Source organism: Ptychodera flava, chromosome 18 (genome assembly GCF_041260155.1).
Source record: "Ptychodera flava strain L36383 chromosome 18, AS_Pfla_20210202, whole genome shotgun sequence".
Lineage (NCBI taxonomy): Eukaryota > Metazoa > Hemichordata > Enteropneusta > Ptychoderidae > Ptychodera > Ptychodera flava.
The window spans coordinates 2,524,764-2,541,298 of NC_091945.1; the positions used below are offsets into that span (position 1 = coordinate 2,524,764).

At 36.2% G+C, this 16,535-nt stretch overlaps 1 protein-coding gene and 1 long non-coding RNA gene across 2 annotated transcripts in view; both read left to right on the forward strand.

Moving 5' to 3' along the window:
- LOC139116674 (short transient receptor potential channel 5-like) overlaps positions 1-3,205 on the forward strand; it is a 37,002-nt gene extending 33,797 nt beyond the window's left edge. Inside the window, exons 7-9 of the mRNA XM_070679260.1 lie at positions 54-215; positions 657-680; positions 1,372-3,205. Of these exons, the coding sequence (XP_070535361.1) occupies positions 54-215; positions 657-680; positions 1,372-1,461 (276 nt within the window). The 3' untranslated portion in view covers positions 1,462-3,205. The remainder of the gene's footprint in view (positions 1-53; positions 216-656; positions 681-1,371) is intronic.
- An 11,224-nt stretch (positions 3,206-14,429) lies between these two features.
- Positions 14,430-15,891, forward strand: LOC139118005 (uncharacterized). Its single transcript, XR_011548611.1, has 2 exons — positions 14,430-15,115; positions 15,598-15,891. It is a non-coding gene; the product is annotated as an uncharacterized lncRNA (long non-coding RNA).
- Positions 15,892-16,535: the final 644 nt, after the last annotated feature.

Below are 16,535 nucleotides of genomic sequence, written 5' to 3' on the forward strand. Positions count from 1 at the left end.
TTGTCTGAAGCTTGTTGCACAATGATACTGTTGAGATACTTTTCTATAAACAGGTACAAAATGGCAAATCCATACAAGAAGAACAACCGTCTGATAGCGGACAGGTCGGCATTAATATCTGTGAAGGTAGAAATCATGATTCTAGAACACACACTGCACAAAATGAAGATGCTCAAGGAAATAGAGATAGGAAGGACATAGTCAAGACAGTAAAGGTAAAATACAATGAATGAGCCAAATTTCTCTCTTCTCAATTAATGTTTATTGCCAACTTTACTCCCATTGCCGTACCAAGTAATGTTTATGAAGTCAAAAAAATAATATCAAGGTACGTAACGCTAAAAAATGCGACATTCCTTGCCAAAAAAGGCAAAAGGGCAATAGTTTCCTGATACTTCCAATGTTTCATAATTTATGTTGACGGTCCTTAAGAGTTTGTTATTCCATAGCAAATGCAACATTGTTCATTTTAATTGTCTGTCTGAAGGCATTTTATGCATATCAGATTTTGTCAAGAGCTATGCAGCCAGTGCACCGAGTTATGCGACTTGGCTTCTCCTTTGAATTGTTAGATAATGTATCATTCAGTTATATTATATTTAAGCTGAGAAGTAAATTAAAACAACTAATATATTTCTTCTTTATGTCATACGCAGACTGAAGATTTAAGCTTTCATGAGGTACGTACTTATACCAAGCAACGGTCTGAGATTGACGGTTATTTTAAAAATGAATACTTAGTTGATGCACAAAGTCTTTGAAAGTGAATGCAAGTAAAAATTGAAGTAAGTTTCAGAAAACGTCCGAAAAATTACGAAATCATTGATGATGCAAACTATTTATAGACAAAATTCATGTTTTGCTCGCCCTGTTTGTAAGTCTGTGTCATGATCCGACACAAACAAACTCTGTGGCTTCAATATCTTCCTGAACGTTATGATTCGTAATGACCGTGTCACAACAAGTACAAGACGAGTGATGAAATGGCCCAGTAGAACATGTCTGAATGACACCGTTGACTCGAACAGAGAATCCCATAATTGTATTTCCAAAGTCAGAACAATATTGTACGAATTTTACAACAAAACAATGTAAAAGAGGAAAATGGCATAATAATTATTCGTTGACATTAATGTTACTAAATTCCATCCATTATTTGTTAAATGAACCAACTTGTTCTAATTGCGCTTTTCAAACTAATTGATCGCATAGACTACATGATGTCACTGAAGTGAACACAACGGAAAATTACTGCTAGAGGTTATTCTATCACAAAAAAAGCTGTGTTCCCTCTCGAGAAAGCATAACATGTGTTACTTATATCGTTGAAACAAAACATTATAATACTTTCATTCTGATTAATGTTTTCAGCTTTTGGACGTCTTGTTGAAGAGATACACTGACAAACATGCAAAGCCGCTTACGCTGAGAAAACTGGAAAGTAAGATGCAAGGGCAATAAGGACTGAGATATGAAGACATCGCAAGACAATAGAAACTTTAAACCGCGCAAATTTGCCCCAATCAAGTAAATGGAAAGCATATCACGTACAATTTTGAATTATGAGCATAACATCAAGCACATGTTTTAGTGCAGAACCGACTTATCGACCGGGCCCTTTCTGTTTTACAAAGGCAGACACCCATCTTATTTGCGTGTATCATCATGCGCAACATTGACCAAATTTCCCTCAAGCAGATAAAGCTTATCAGATCACGTTATTGCCTAAGGTTCGAAAAAAGCTACAGGCTCTAGATTCATTGTCGCAATTATTCATGTGTACAATTACAGTACCTTTACTTCGTCATTTATACTATTCTTTCAGAGTTTGATATCACTTTGATTAAGTACTTATTTGTTTTATATAGGCTAAGTTTAATGAGGTTGATTTTTTCTTTGATTAAAGTTAGACTCGTATGTTAGAAAAGAGCAGACAAGGGAGAACTAGATGTAGTTCACATTTTCTAAAGTTTCCTAGAGAAAGCTAGTGTGCAGTACATTTTGACGTGTTATGAAGGTCATTTCATACTGCAATTATATTCACACAAACGTAGATGTAATTTGTTGCTAAAATCATGCTCGTTCAATCCTTGCTAAGCCTGATGTATTGTCCGAAACGTTCTTTTGGTCAACCTTCTGCTAAGAAACAAAGGCGTAGCTCAGATGCTTATCAGTGATAGCCATTTTTTGAAATAGGTTTTACACTCTATATTAACAATAGTAGAATAAGGATAATCATGATACTAATTATCAACATTATAAACTACACGTTATAATGTGTTTCCTAACTGCCTGCCTAGTTTCTAAGATTAAGGCTAAGTGCTTGTGATTATATAACTGTTTCATACACTGTTAACCAAAATTATAAGATATCACTACATTTCTCGTATATCGAACCTTGCGCACTCCGTAGGATTCAATGGTAACTCCTCGATGACATCGCTTGCCCTACAGTCATCACTTGACTGTAAGAGAACCGGATCTACTTTCAGCTTGACAACTTTGGCATTGTAAAATGATCAAATTATATGTTTGATATAGAAAATCCCACGTTTTAAAAAACTTATGCATGAAAATTGATAAAACCCATAATATTGATTAAAGTATATCAATGCACCATTCGACGATAAAAAATGTTGTATTTTTAACGGATTTTTGTCTAACAAGGAAATAAAGCATACGACTGTTATTTACAAATAATGCAAAATATTTGGAGATGGGAAACAGAGGCGGGTAATAAAAACGTTATAGCCCAAACGGGGGACTATGTACCCTCGAGGCAGAGACCATTTGCCCCCCTGACGTCACATGTCCGTTGTTTCCGTTAATATATTGTCACATGACGTTTATTTCATATTTAGAGTTTCCTGAGTCAGTGAAGCTGAACAATGTTTCAAACATGAATTATTCGACAGGCTATGAGTATTATCGATAGTTACAATTTTATGAGATTATCTTTGAAACTATTATTGTGTATCAGTCTGAGTTTTTTTTCACGTTTTAATGACCTTAATCACCACCAGTTTTTATGTATGTATTTTTAAAAAATATCATATCGACATTTTATATTATAATAAGCTGTACACAACAGTATAAACTGAACTTTCATTCAATATTTTGCATTGAAGTTTACTCACCTCGCTCTTGCTAAATGTGTCGTGTATTTAATATTTGTAATAAAAGGAAAGCGGCTTCACACATCGTCCATGTTTTCTTTTGTGTGGTTAAATGTGTTTTGTGTCGACATCGTAGTAGTGTAAATAAGCCATGGCGAGACGTGGACTTAGTCCAGCTATCTGAGACAACAGTTACTCTTTGACCCGTCGTTTCAAAATAATCAGCGGTTTCTTCCTCAATCATCACCTACCGATACAAGTAGATATCTCTTTCTTATTTTATATTGTATTATATTGTTGATCCATTGTTCTTCTAGTAGGGAAGCTAAAATATTAATCTTCGGATCTCTTTGTGTTTGCTTGTGTTTTGCCTTGTTTCTAATGCAGTGAACTTCAGCATTTATCAATGTATCGCTGATGTTTGGATTTCTTTTGTATGCGATGATCGGTTTCGGGGAAATAAATTCCTGCATGTTTCGTCCTTTTCTATCTGTTCCAAGTTTTGACACAGCTTTTATAGCCTGTGTTTCGTAAATGTGTTTCATTGTGAACACCAGTGTGTTCTTTTGTTTTGTCGTTTTTTGCTGGTTTTCTAGTTGCGGTCGTCGTGAAGCAAACTTTGTTTCCGATGTGATTTTAGTGATTTCCTCTTGTTAAAAGCCACGTTCGATTAATCATGCATTAAGTCTATTGACGCTATGGATAAAGTCACTTTCATTGTTGCAAGTTCTGACCTATCTTAGTGTTTCGCCTTTGATCAGGCTTTAGAGGTATATTTCGGATGGCATGATGTTCTATGTAGGAAATGAAATGTGTCGGTGGCTTTCGTGTGGATTTTTATGTCCAGTAAGTTTCGCTGTAGTACCGTTGACCTTTGTATACCACTAGGTCAAGTTATGTTATCTCATGTGTCGAGCTGTCAAAAGAAAATGTGAAATTAGGGTGCGTTTGGTTAATTCATTATATGAATTCGTTTAGTTCGTGTTTTGTTCCACGTAGTCTGGCAAAGACCCTGCGATTCGCGTTCTTCCCTGTTGGTACACGCGCGCACCCTTCAGAGACGCGAGGCGAATCCCAGGGTCTGGACCTTCTTGCAAGCGACCGGTCGGATTTCTGCCTGATCCGGGTACTTTATCGAACTCCACATGTCCGTTAATCAAAAAAAATAACAAGTACCATAGCTAAATAAAATTAAAAATAAAAACATACCGCGTATATAGGTCTACCAGCTACTTGTATATATTCTCTCCGCCAAGTTAGGTGTTTCTTTTGACGTCACTACCCTTATGAATATTCGTATACTAGCAAAAACGGGCAGTCGCTTTGTCTGGCAGCGCGTGCTCACAGCTGCACAGCGTAGCTTTCGAATGCAGGCCCATCGTGGGCGCACACAAAACAAGGCACAGCGACTGTGGAGAGTCTATGTTCCTCTAAATATCACGAAAATGTAGTCTCTGAATCTACGTGAGTGTAATTTTACGATGTGCGTTCACGTATTATTTTCATTTCCGTTTCACGGAATGTATGTCGGCATTTTCTTGTGCTACTGGAGATCCAATGCTGCAACCACAAATCAATCTATAGAATTCGTTGTTGAATACAATGTGTTTGTTTTCAGAATAAGTGTTACCATGGATAACGCGACTTCAGTTAGGATATTATCGACGAATTCGGATATGTGGAATGTTGGGCACGAGTATCAACCTATGATAGGGCGACCTGCACAGCATAATATTGTAAACTACAAATCACGTTACTTCTTTATTCGAAACGTCGGATTGTTAGTCATAAGCATGTGCGAGACAAGATTCATGAAATTTTAATAGACAAAATTTAAAGTTGTGTTTCTCATTACCACTATAATCATGGAAATTATGACGTTCACAAACAAAACTTGCATCTCTTGTAATAACAAGCCTAAGTATGAAAGACTTATGCGAATGCTATCGATAATAATAAATCTTTTGGAATCTTTAAGAAAAGAATTTTTTATGTTTACTTCACAAAATCCATGTTTGAAAACCATTAGAGGAATAAAACAACATGACAGCAAACTATCTTTCACTTATGTCTTGTTAAATGAAGATTTAACAAATGGATGCGGATGGTTATATTAGGTAATGTAATATTTCCTTGTTAATGCAATGTGTTTAAAAGTGGTAAACAGTTTCTGTGAAAGCAAAAAGAAACTTTAAATTCAGTCAATACTATTAAACAGTTGTTTATGTATTTGTCATTTTCTAGTTCGCTCTTAAAACTTACATGTATTTTTATTTACGTTGAACGGTCTAATTACTGGACATATTGTAAGTAAGATTGCTTCATTGTTATATAGACGGAGGAAAAATTGCAAACTAATACATTTTAATACGTATCTGGCCACCACGACACAAGTAAAAGTGAAAGATTGATTAATATATACACTTGTCGCATTTTTGGGGGAACTACCAGATAAATCATTTACAAGCAAAAAATCAAATATGTCGTTACAGAGTGTTTTGTAGAAAAACTTAAACGTCGATTATTTCAAGATACAGTTGTTTGACGTCACCACTTTAGTAGGGTATTTGCAGAATCCGTTTGAGTTCCTCAACGAGTGTTTTGAAGTCAGGTCTGTCGCCTGGATCACTCTGCCAGCATTGAAGCATAAGTCCGTTCCTACAATGTAAAGATAGATATGTGGAATCTCATCAAGTAGATATGTGAAACGGGAAACGAGTCTTAAAATTTTGAAAAGTGTCTCTTATACTTTTTGATTTTTTCCCTCTTCTATATTAGTATATTTCAAGTGTTAACTAGCTTAGTTATTAGAGGTATAAAACTAAAGGTATTACAGGTATTAAATAGATACAGCTATTGAAGGGAGGCGAAAGCGAGGCTGAACTACGACCAGACCCTTCGCTTTGCTGTGTATTTGGTGTGCTATTCTAGGTTGTTTAAGCTGTTTCAGGCCTTAAAAGGTCAGATAACATCCAAAGAGCCGCACCGAAGTGTTTATAGATAGAAATCTCCAACAGTTGGCAAAATACGGTAAGAAAACTATCGCACTGGAAGGTTCGAGCCAAGTCATCCTTTTGCTCAAACAGAGACAATGGCAGCCCGTTACGTAAATGTTTACGGGGAAGAGTGCAGAGGGTAACTTTGAGGAATGTAACGTGGAATTGGTCAACCCCGTCTTCCTGAAGCATTTCGATATAGTGCCACAGAAGGCAACTATACTACCTGGGCCAGAAATATAAAAAATGATGGCAGAACTGATGGAATTACGATTCTCCAGAGCATTAATTGTGTGTGGAGGGTATACGTACAGGAGAATGCCGACGGGATAATTTTGCTAACAGGTGGCATTAATATACGTGGCAAGTGTGTAACTCTCTTTGACGAAAACCCGGCCGCTTGAGAAGAGAGTGTTGAAGCGAAGTAGTGTGTCGGCAGTGTGGAAAAGGCGGACATATTCAGGTGATTGCCATGAAAAGATTCAGATTCACTTGAGAAGTGAAAGTAAGGCGGCAACTGCTGGGCGGGGGGGGGGGGGGGGGGCTGAAAAAAGAGAGTTTAGATATGGTTGACCAAATCTGTTGCCATAATGTCGCATAACAACCAAGAGGGCGTTGGAGGCAGTAGTGATAGGACAAAAGCAGTCAGCACCGTTCAACAGGAAATCACCAGTTTCACCAACGGACAGCGACAGCAACACGTGGAAATAAGTGTCGCAGATCCGAAAAGAAAACGCGCTAGCACATCTACTGATGTATCGTATCTGCATGGTGAGGAACTCTCTTCTGCCGATGGAGGAGACGTAGCATTCGAATCGAGAGCAAGTATGAGACAAAGTGCGAAGAAAAGTCAGAGAAGAAAGGGGAAGAGAAGAAACAAAAACAGTAAAGAGATATGTTGTATTAGGTAGGATAGATCAGTCTATCTTTACACTACACTAATCGCCGCAATATGCATCAGATAATGATCAAAGATGTGTGCAGATTTACTTAAATGTTAAGGAAAAGGCCATAATGTCTGAGCCGTATGGCAAAATAGAAACAAGAAAATCCCCAACGTTAGACGGATTACCTGTTGAATTTTATAGAGTTTTCTGGGATGAGCTTGACGAACTTGTCGATAATTCGATTTATGAAGGTTATTGTAAGGTGTGTTGGTCTTATTACCTTGATCCATAAAAAGACACGAGGACAAACTTGCAAAACTGGAGACCGATCTCGCTTCTAAACTACGACTACAAAATTTGTGTGTGTTTGTGTGTGTGTGTGTGTTGGCAAATAGAATTTAAAAAGTTAAAAAGTCCTTCCAAATTTATAGTGGACTGGTCGGATGTTATAAGGGCGCTTTGTGAGACAAAATGTTCGTTTCATAGAAGGCGTCATTAGTAGTTTACAAACTGATATTGATTTCGCAGAAAAGTAGAAAAAGAAGTAGCTATTTTGTTTTTAAATTGTTTAAGGCATTAAATTCTGTAGAACACAATTTCATCTTATTGGCACTGAAGAAATTTTTTGTCTTTTATGAGATGGATCGAAACACTTTACAGCGATTGTAGCTGCGCCGCAATATGGATGTATTTTAAGAAAGTTTGGAGTACAGAGGGGTATCGGGCAGGATTGTCTACTGGCAGCTCTGCTTTTCTTCGTTGTTGTTGAAGTTTTAGGACATGTAATTAGAAAAGAGCCAGAGTTGGAAGGTTTCGTCATTAAAACAAGAAAAGACAATAATTTTTAAAAAATCTCACAGCTTGCTGACGATACACAAATATATATTACTAGGGTAAAGTCGCTAGCAAGGATCCTTAAGTTTATTGACGTGTTATTAAATATGCAGGTTTAAAACTCAATAAAGATAAAATTTAACTGAATGTATAAAGTTGGTAACTGGAAAAGTAGAAAATATTTAAGGATGATTTCATGGCCGATCAAAGCCTTTGGCATTTACTTTAGATATGACAAAGATGAGCTAAAAATGAACTGGGAAATTAATGTAGAAAGTAAAATGCTTGATAAATGGGAAAAGCACACCTCTTCGATATTAGGGGAAATTGCCACACTAAAATGTTAAGCTGCAGCAGTCGCAGTCAGAAAAAAATAACAACTTAGCCCGGTTATTGAACCACTCTTTTTTGAGAGTGGGGATTTGGCCGAGCGGTTCTATCTTTTGCCTCTCCGTTAGGCGACTGGATGCCGTATGTTGTGAGTTCGAACCCGATTGATAAAAAGTAGCCGTATTTTATACTGTGCCTCATTATAGACATGTGTGACAGGATATTAGTAAGCTTTCCTATGATTATTTTATGCAAGTGGAAAAGTTAATAGAGCTATTGTGATAAACAAACTAGAAAAATGGGATTAAAATCTTCAAGCGTAGATGAGTATCAGGAATCATTAATAGTCAGAATGAAATTAGGACTTTATATTATGACGAAGATTTTACCAACTTATATAAAACAATTATCACTAAATGATTCGGGGGAAGAAACAAAAGGACGGATAATATGAAGTTAAGACCAAACAAAAAAGGGGAGCTGCAGATAATAAAGGGAAATAAGCTTATTAAATGTTAAAGCAAGGTTCTGTTTTTCAAATAAGTTATGGATTCTGAACTACTTTACATAGCATATGTATTTAGGAATTGAAACATTATCTCGCCTATAAGCTTTTTTGAGGTTTTGAAATGTAATAGAATGTTATTTTTCACAATTAAAAGTGTTGAGAATAACTATTCCAAAGCCTTGCTTTGCGTTGATGGAAAAAGTATAGAGAAAGATGCATGTAACCAGATATGGAATAGACATGTCGATGAGATATGATGACGGCAAATAGAAATATGTTACATTGCTCTTGTAAAGACTTTCTTTGACAACTTTGCCGTGGCCACGTGAGCTAAAAATCATATGCTTGTAGAATTTGGCAACAACTTTGTAGAGAGACGTGTATGGGAAAAAATATGGTGTTTTAAGCTGCAGGTGATGTATATAAAGACAGTGCCCAGTTAAGTTATTTTATGTTACATGATACTGTGAGCATTCCCTGTTTTGAGTGTATCACTACAATGCGTTTCTGGCAAAAAGTGAATGCTACTTTTAATATGGTGTGGAAAACGAAGTTTAAAATACTGTGGAAACGTGGTTTATTGATATATGTTAGATTTTGATAGGTGTGAGAAGATGAATATTGTTGTAAATATAGCTACGTTTGCAGCATACAAGACAAAGATATTGATTGAAAAGTACTGAACGTTTTCTAAAAGAAGAACTAATGTATTTCAAAATGACAAAGAAGAGTGGATACATAGAACAAGTGATAAACTGTTTATAGTGGAATAGTTTTGTGAATGTCATATTTTTGTGGTATTGTTTGGCAAATTGTTATTTTTATTTCTTTTCCGAAAAGAATTGTTTGGAGAAATTATGTAGAGATATTTTGGGATGCACTACCTCTCTGGGCTGGTTTTTGATTTACACCTACCGCGAAAAATGGCGAAAAATGGTTAGGGGTAGGAGGTATTATATCCTCCCCTAGATTAAGTAAACCAACATGAAACAACATAAACCTTACATTTCTTCTATTTTTTATGAATGTACGTTTTAAATATTTCTATAGTATAATTTTGATAAGATTTATTAGAAACTTTTCTATACCTCCTCGTCGTGGTGATACGGCAAGCATCACTATCGATATATTAGGCCATGGGGTAAAGGGGGTCTACGTGCACCTCCCTGCAGATCCTAAAGAACAAAAATACCCATGTAGTTGGTTTATTGAGGGATGCACGGTGAGCACCTCCAGCTCACGGACTACATCTTCTTCGAATCCCGTTTCTGCTATTGAGGTTTGATTTATTAAGACTTCAATGTTTTACCAGTGTATTAAGATTATATGTATCTCGAAAGTAAAAGACTCAAGCTTTGCTTAAACTTTCCTCAATGAAATTTTCAAACACTCTCTTACCAGGTCAAGAATAAATGTTGGGGTTCACTGTGCAAAGTTTGGTATTGGAGAAACAAACTACCAAGCACTTCCCGGTATTTGGAAATTCAAAATGGCCGCATTCCCTATGCTAACTCGATGGTGAAAAATACAAATTTCGATTTTCGAAACACTCAGACGATGACATTTTTGTTACTCTGACAGCTTTAAATCAACCCTAGCAAGCAGGAGACCTGAAAATTACTGAAAACATTTGCCAGTACAACAAAATGTATCTCCGATACACTCTACCCTAAGGTAGATCACTAATTCCTGTTATAAGAGAAATGTATATTCTTATGGATAGGCAGATTATATGATAACTTTGCTTAATATGAAGCGAATCAAACAGATTTATAGATTTTATATACTAATGGCAGTGTGCTGAAGAAGAAAATAAATGTCAAAATTGGGTATTTACCATGCATTCACTAAACTTGCAAGTTTTGCTATACTTGTATATCGTGAATGAGCATTTTGTTGGTATTCAATGGACTAATGCACAGCTTAAAAAGAAGACCATACAACGCGTTCACAATGACTTGCTTTTTGGATATGGTATGTGAGGGCTGCCATGGAGGGTTTGGGCACTGACGACGCCTTTACTGTCTGCTGTCCTCTTAGAGTCAATTTAATCCTCTTTCTACCAGGTTGCATAGATAAACCTTGGAAAGTAATGCCACTTAGGAGAAAGAGGATTAAAATGACTTAGTCTTGATAATATAAATATCCCAGTACGCTACACGCTGACAAACTGCATAATCCTGTAAGAAACAATAAAGGAACCCAAATTGACTGGGATTTTTTCCAGTGAAAGGGAGAAGAGGGCTATGGTGGTTACCTGCCAGGGAGATAACGCAGAGAAATGTCTTCAGTATTACTATGATTATTATTGACAAACTGAAAATTATTGACAAAGTTGTACCATTAAGGTGAATATGACTTGACAAACCATACATGCTGATGATAATAATGATTCGAGTATATATATGTAAGCAAATAATAAGTGTAATTTGGTAAGAAATAAAATGCAGCAAAACCTGTTCAATCGCAACTTTGCCTAGAATAGAACAATAAAACTTTAGTGGTTTTTAAATTCGTTGCCCGTCAGCACAATGACAAATATTCCTCAATATACCAAACCCTTTTCGAAGATTTCCAGTCGAAGTGGAGTTAGACAGGGTTTTACTATATATGGAAAAAAAATTAAAAAGTAGAGGACTTTAAAGTTAGAAAGTGCTGATGCAAACAAACCCAAACATCTGATTCCAAAACATAGTGTCAATGACACTATCACTCAAATGTAAATAAGGTCATTGCCAGTGACAAGAATACATCAAGGCTGTCAAATGAGTTGTTATGAAGAATAATTTTTTTTCACTCAAAATTGCAAACATTGCTTCAATGACATTTAGCTCACATTTGGTTTGATGTGGCAGGCCAGAGTGAGTACGCTTAACTAAGTTTACCCCTTTGTATACAAAGTTTCAAGCAAATTGGATGAGCAAATTCAGAGATAATAATATTTTTAACCAAAAATGGGAAAATTGCCCAAAAATACAATATAAGAAAATTTTATCAAAAATTTGAAGACACTCAAATAAAGTTGTCCCAAGGTACATGCATATCAAGTTTCAAAGCAATCAGAATGGTTAATTCAGAGAAAATAATTTTTGACCAATTTGCTTGATTTTCCCTTTTTCACCTTATTTACATATTTTTGACACTGACATGTTCATTTGAACAAATTCACATCTCCACCCCTAGGTGCACATGTACACCAAATACTAAGATGGTATGTGCTGTGGTTTTGGATTTTTAGACGTGGACGTACATACATTTTACATACAGACATAGACACCGCCAACCATATAAGCTCTCTCTGGTATATATACATAAAACGAACCAGATATGGGCACAAAACCTGCCCAAGAAATACAAATATGCAAATCTCACCACAATCTTTTAACAAGCGACCAAGCAGCCGATGGAGCTCCACTGTATTGTGTAGAGACTTAACTATTTGTGGCATATGTTTTGTTGAAGGTGGGAATCTTTCACAGCCTTTGATATGTTTGAAGGTGAAACAAAACATGGGACTCATTAGGATAAAAGGCCAAGAACCTCTGCTCAGGCTGAGTGTGCCACTAACGATAACACTTTCCTGACTGACTTTGACTTTGATTAAGATCATCCCTAAGAACATTTCTACCACATATCAAAGCTATAAGACAAGCCGTTTTTAAAAAGCAAATTTTTTCACAAAAATTGAACTAAAAATACAAAATTGCAGATTTCAACATGATTTCAGTATAATATATTAAGATAAGCACTGGGAACTTTTTTACTAAATATCATAGCTATCAGACAAGTAATTATTGAAAACCAATTTTTCTGATAAAAATTGCATCCTGAATACAAAATTACAGATTTCATGATAATTTAGATAAACATCACATTAAGATAACCCTTGGTATCTGTATAATTAATATCAAAGCATTCCACAGTTTGGCACACACGGTATTGAAAGCTACGTTGACCATATTTTGAGAAGCATCTAGGTACTAAGAATCCGGTCGAGAAGTAGACCGTGTACATCACTCTGAGCGGTAAACAAATCAGATAAATACTGTGGACCATACCCTTTCAAACTTTAATTGTTCAATTGCGGTGAAGTAAAATAGTCTTTGTCTAACAGACATGGCATTAAGTAATGAAAATAAATCCACTGAAGGGAAATCAAACGGAAGTTCAAAAAGCGTACGTAAAGCTCTTTTCTGAAGTATAAACACTTTATCAATATTCTTAACTGTTGTGTTCCCCCAAACTACATAGCAATAATCAAGAATACTCTGGAATAGACCATAGTACAGTACTATACGCTGATCAAAAGGAATATAAGTACGAAGTTTACGTAAAAATCCAATGCGCATACTCAATTTCTTGCATAAATTATCAATATGAACATCCCAGGATAAGGTTTCATCTAAAGATATACCTAAAATCTCCCCTGAAATAACTTTGGGGATCTTGGTATCAGCTATCTCTATAGACAATGAAACATCGGAATTATTCAAATGACCCAACATAAAAGGTGAAGTTATCAAAATGCACTTTGTTTTCCTTGCGTTTATACGCATATGATTATTGGTTATCCAACTAGAAATTGGTAAAATATTACAATTTACAGCATCATTGACTTCAGTAATACACTTTCCCTTCGTAAGTAGTGTCTGATCATCAGCATACATGTGGAGGGTGGAGGAATCAACAGACGATGACATGTCAATAAATATCATGAAAGTAAAGGTCCTAAAATAGACCCTTGCGGCACACCTTTGGTAACACGACAAATGGTCGATCTACTACCAATGTAATCCACAATCTGTTGACGATTTGTGAGATAACATCTAAACCAGTTAATCACTCCATCAGATAGCCCATAAACATGTAGTTTAGCAAGCAAAATGTCATGATCTATAAGATCAAATGCCTTTGATAGATCAAGCAGGAGTACACTATTCAAATAACCACTGTCAACATTACACAAAATTTCATCTGTTCTCTGCTGTTCCACCTGGATGAAAGATTGAGTACTTCTGCATACTTGTAGTTGTGCTTTCCAGGGCAGGTCTCTGGTAGTTTTCCTCTTCAAGAGCGCATCCAAGTGATCTTGCAATTTTGGATTGTGGAAAACTTGAAAGTCGCTTTTCCACATGGTTGGCATTGATCTGGTTTGCTTTCTTTGGCAAAACCTGATGGTTATTCTAACAGTAGTAGTGTTTATGGCAGGACTTGTGTCGAATGGTGGATTTGTAATGAGTGCATTCGTCTCATTTGACAAAATAGCGTGAGCAGTATTACGTTGGCTTAAAGGTGCACAGTCACCGTAAATTTGCATATCCCATACACAGTAAAGGTAGCGGGGCTTATCGTAAGTACCGTCGACTGATTGTTGTCAAGGACGCCATTTTCTTCACCGGGAAGTTTAACACACACACACACACATACATGCATCCATCCATGCATGCATGCATGCATCCATACATCCATCCATCCATCCATCCATCCATCCATCCATACATACATACATACATACATACATACATACATACATACATACATACATACATACATACATACATACATACATACATACATACATATTGAGGGAAACAAAATGTGCAAACTCAATTGTCAAGTACGTTTTTTTAGAAAGGAAATTTTCTGATACGCTTGCAGAAAAAACGCCGAGTAGGTTTCCCGGAAAATTCAGGTGTCAATGCATTAGGTAATCAGACAGCACAAGTTTTTCAAACAAAGAAATCGACAATACGCCATATTCGAGATGCATAAAAACGAAAGAAATTGTGGGTTGTTTGTTGTACGGGGGCGCTGTTTGTTGACAACTGGTAGGGCTAGAATTTCAAGATGGCTGCTGGCAGGACTGATGTGAACTGTCGTCTGTAGGATTGAGACACAGCCACAGCCACGAGTAAACATGTTTCAGATTATTGAACTTTAAGTACTGTTACTCTCCAGAAGATGCCTCATTTCTTTTGCAATGCCCCTGGTTGTAATTCGGCCACTGTCAAGCTAGAAAAGCTGCAAAAGTACCCGTGGATGGAAATGTTACTTTCCACTCATTCCAAACTGAAAGAAAATGTAGACGCCTGCTACTACAATAGATTCGTATGTTGCGGAGGGAACCAAGTTGCTGTCCAAACTGGTTTTCCAGAGTGTGTTCCCGGCATTTCCAAGGTAACAAAGGCCCTACATCTGAACATCCAGTTCCAACCTTATTCGAATACAACAACTGGGGTGAGTCCATATCGAAGCGGACAGCACCGAAGTGTAGGAAACGTCTGGTATATAACCTTGATGCCCCTGCTTCACTAGAGAAACCAACTAAACGGTTTGAACAGCATGCACAGAATGATAGGTGTGTAATGCAGCATTCTGAGACATATGATGGGATTTGTGGCGAACTAGAAATTACAGAAGAAAATTTCAAAGCAAGTTTTCCAGGTAGGTGTCATCATGGATGTCCATGGTGTCATGTAACTAATATTTGCTTCAACTGCCTCACGCTGAAATCACTGTAATTAATTCTTCAAGTAATTTGATGGGCGCCAAAAGTAACTTGTATTTTGTCCATTTATGTGTATTTCATGCATAGTTATTAATTTTCAGTAAAAATAATGTTTGAAATACAGTTTTGAAACACTTTTAATCAAATCAATGTTCTTCAGATCTGAAGTTGTGTAGTTTGGAAGAACACGTGATATCATTCCCATTTAATATAAAACAAAACCGGTCGGTATATTTGATGTTGATTAATACATGCATCTGTGTAAGTAACCTGCCACTGCAAGCCTGTTAAGTTGCAGTGATACTTTTATTATTAGCAATCATATTTTTCACAAAATATTGTAGAGTATTTATAATTTCATCACTCAAAATTTCTAGTTCATTATATTAACTTTTGTTCATAATCTTTTTGTTGACAGATTTTACATCCAAAGTATCCACTGTACCATATGATCATCAGTATGTTGCTATGGAAGATGATGTAAATTGTGATGATCCAGTCCTAACCAATACTTCTGTACAAACTGATTTGACTGTTGAAGATATTAACAAACTAGAAACTGAAATTCATACGTTGAACTCAAAATTTAAAGACACAGATACTTTGCGAAGGGAACTTTTTCTTGATAAAGTCTGGAAACTGACAAATCTGTAGCTTTGTACACTGGTGTTCCCACTCTTTCATAGCTGTATACGTTGTTTAATTTGATACTTTCTTTTTCTCCCAGACTTAAATATTGGAGTGGTTGTCAATCAGCAAAGGAAAAAAAACTACCAGCAAAGCCAAAACAATCATAAACCAGGGCCACAAAGAAAATTAAAAATGTTTGAAGAATTTATCATGACTCTGATGAAATTAAAATTGGGATTACTGTCATCTGTTCTTAGTGATATATTTGACGGTTTCTCAAAGTCGTGTATCTCAAATATTTATTACCTGGATAACTGCCCTTGCAAAAGTTATGATACACATCATAAAATGGCCTTCACGTCAAATAATAAATAAGCACATGCCTTTGTCATTTAAGAGATTTTCCCCCATATGAGAGCTATCATTGATTGCACAGAAATATTCATTCAAAAACCAAGAAGTCCTACAGCTCAGATAACAACATACAGCTCATATAAACATCATAATACATACAAACTCCTTGTTTCAATCACTCCAAATGGTGCATTTTCTTTTGTTTCTCGTCTTTGGGGAGGAATGTTTCTGACAGATATAGTGTTATGTAGGTCATTTCCCCCCACACTCATCATGACCTGAGTTCAATTAGTCTAGAACATTCTCAAGGTCACTGCCCTTGATGACCTAACAACCTTGAATTCAATTAGTCATGTTGGAATGTTCCGGAAA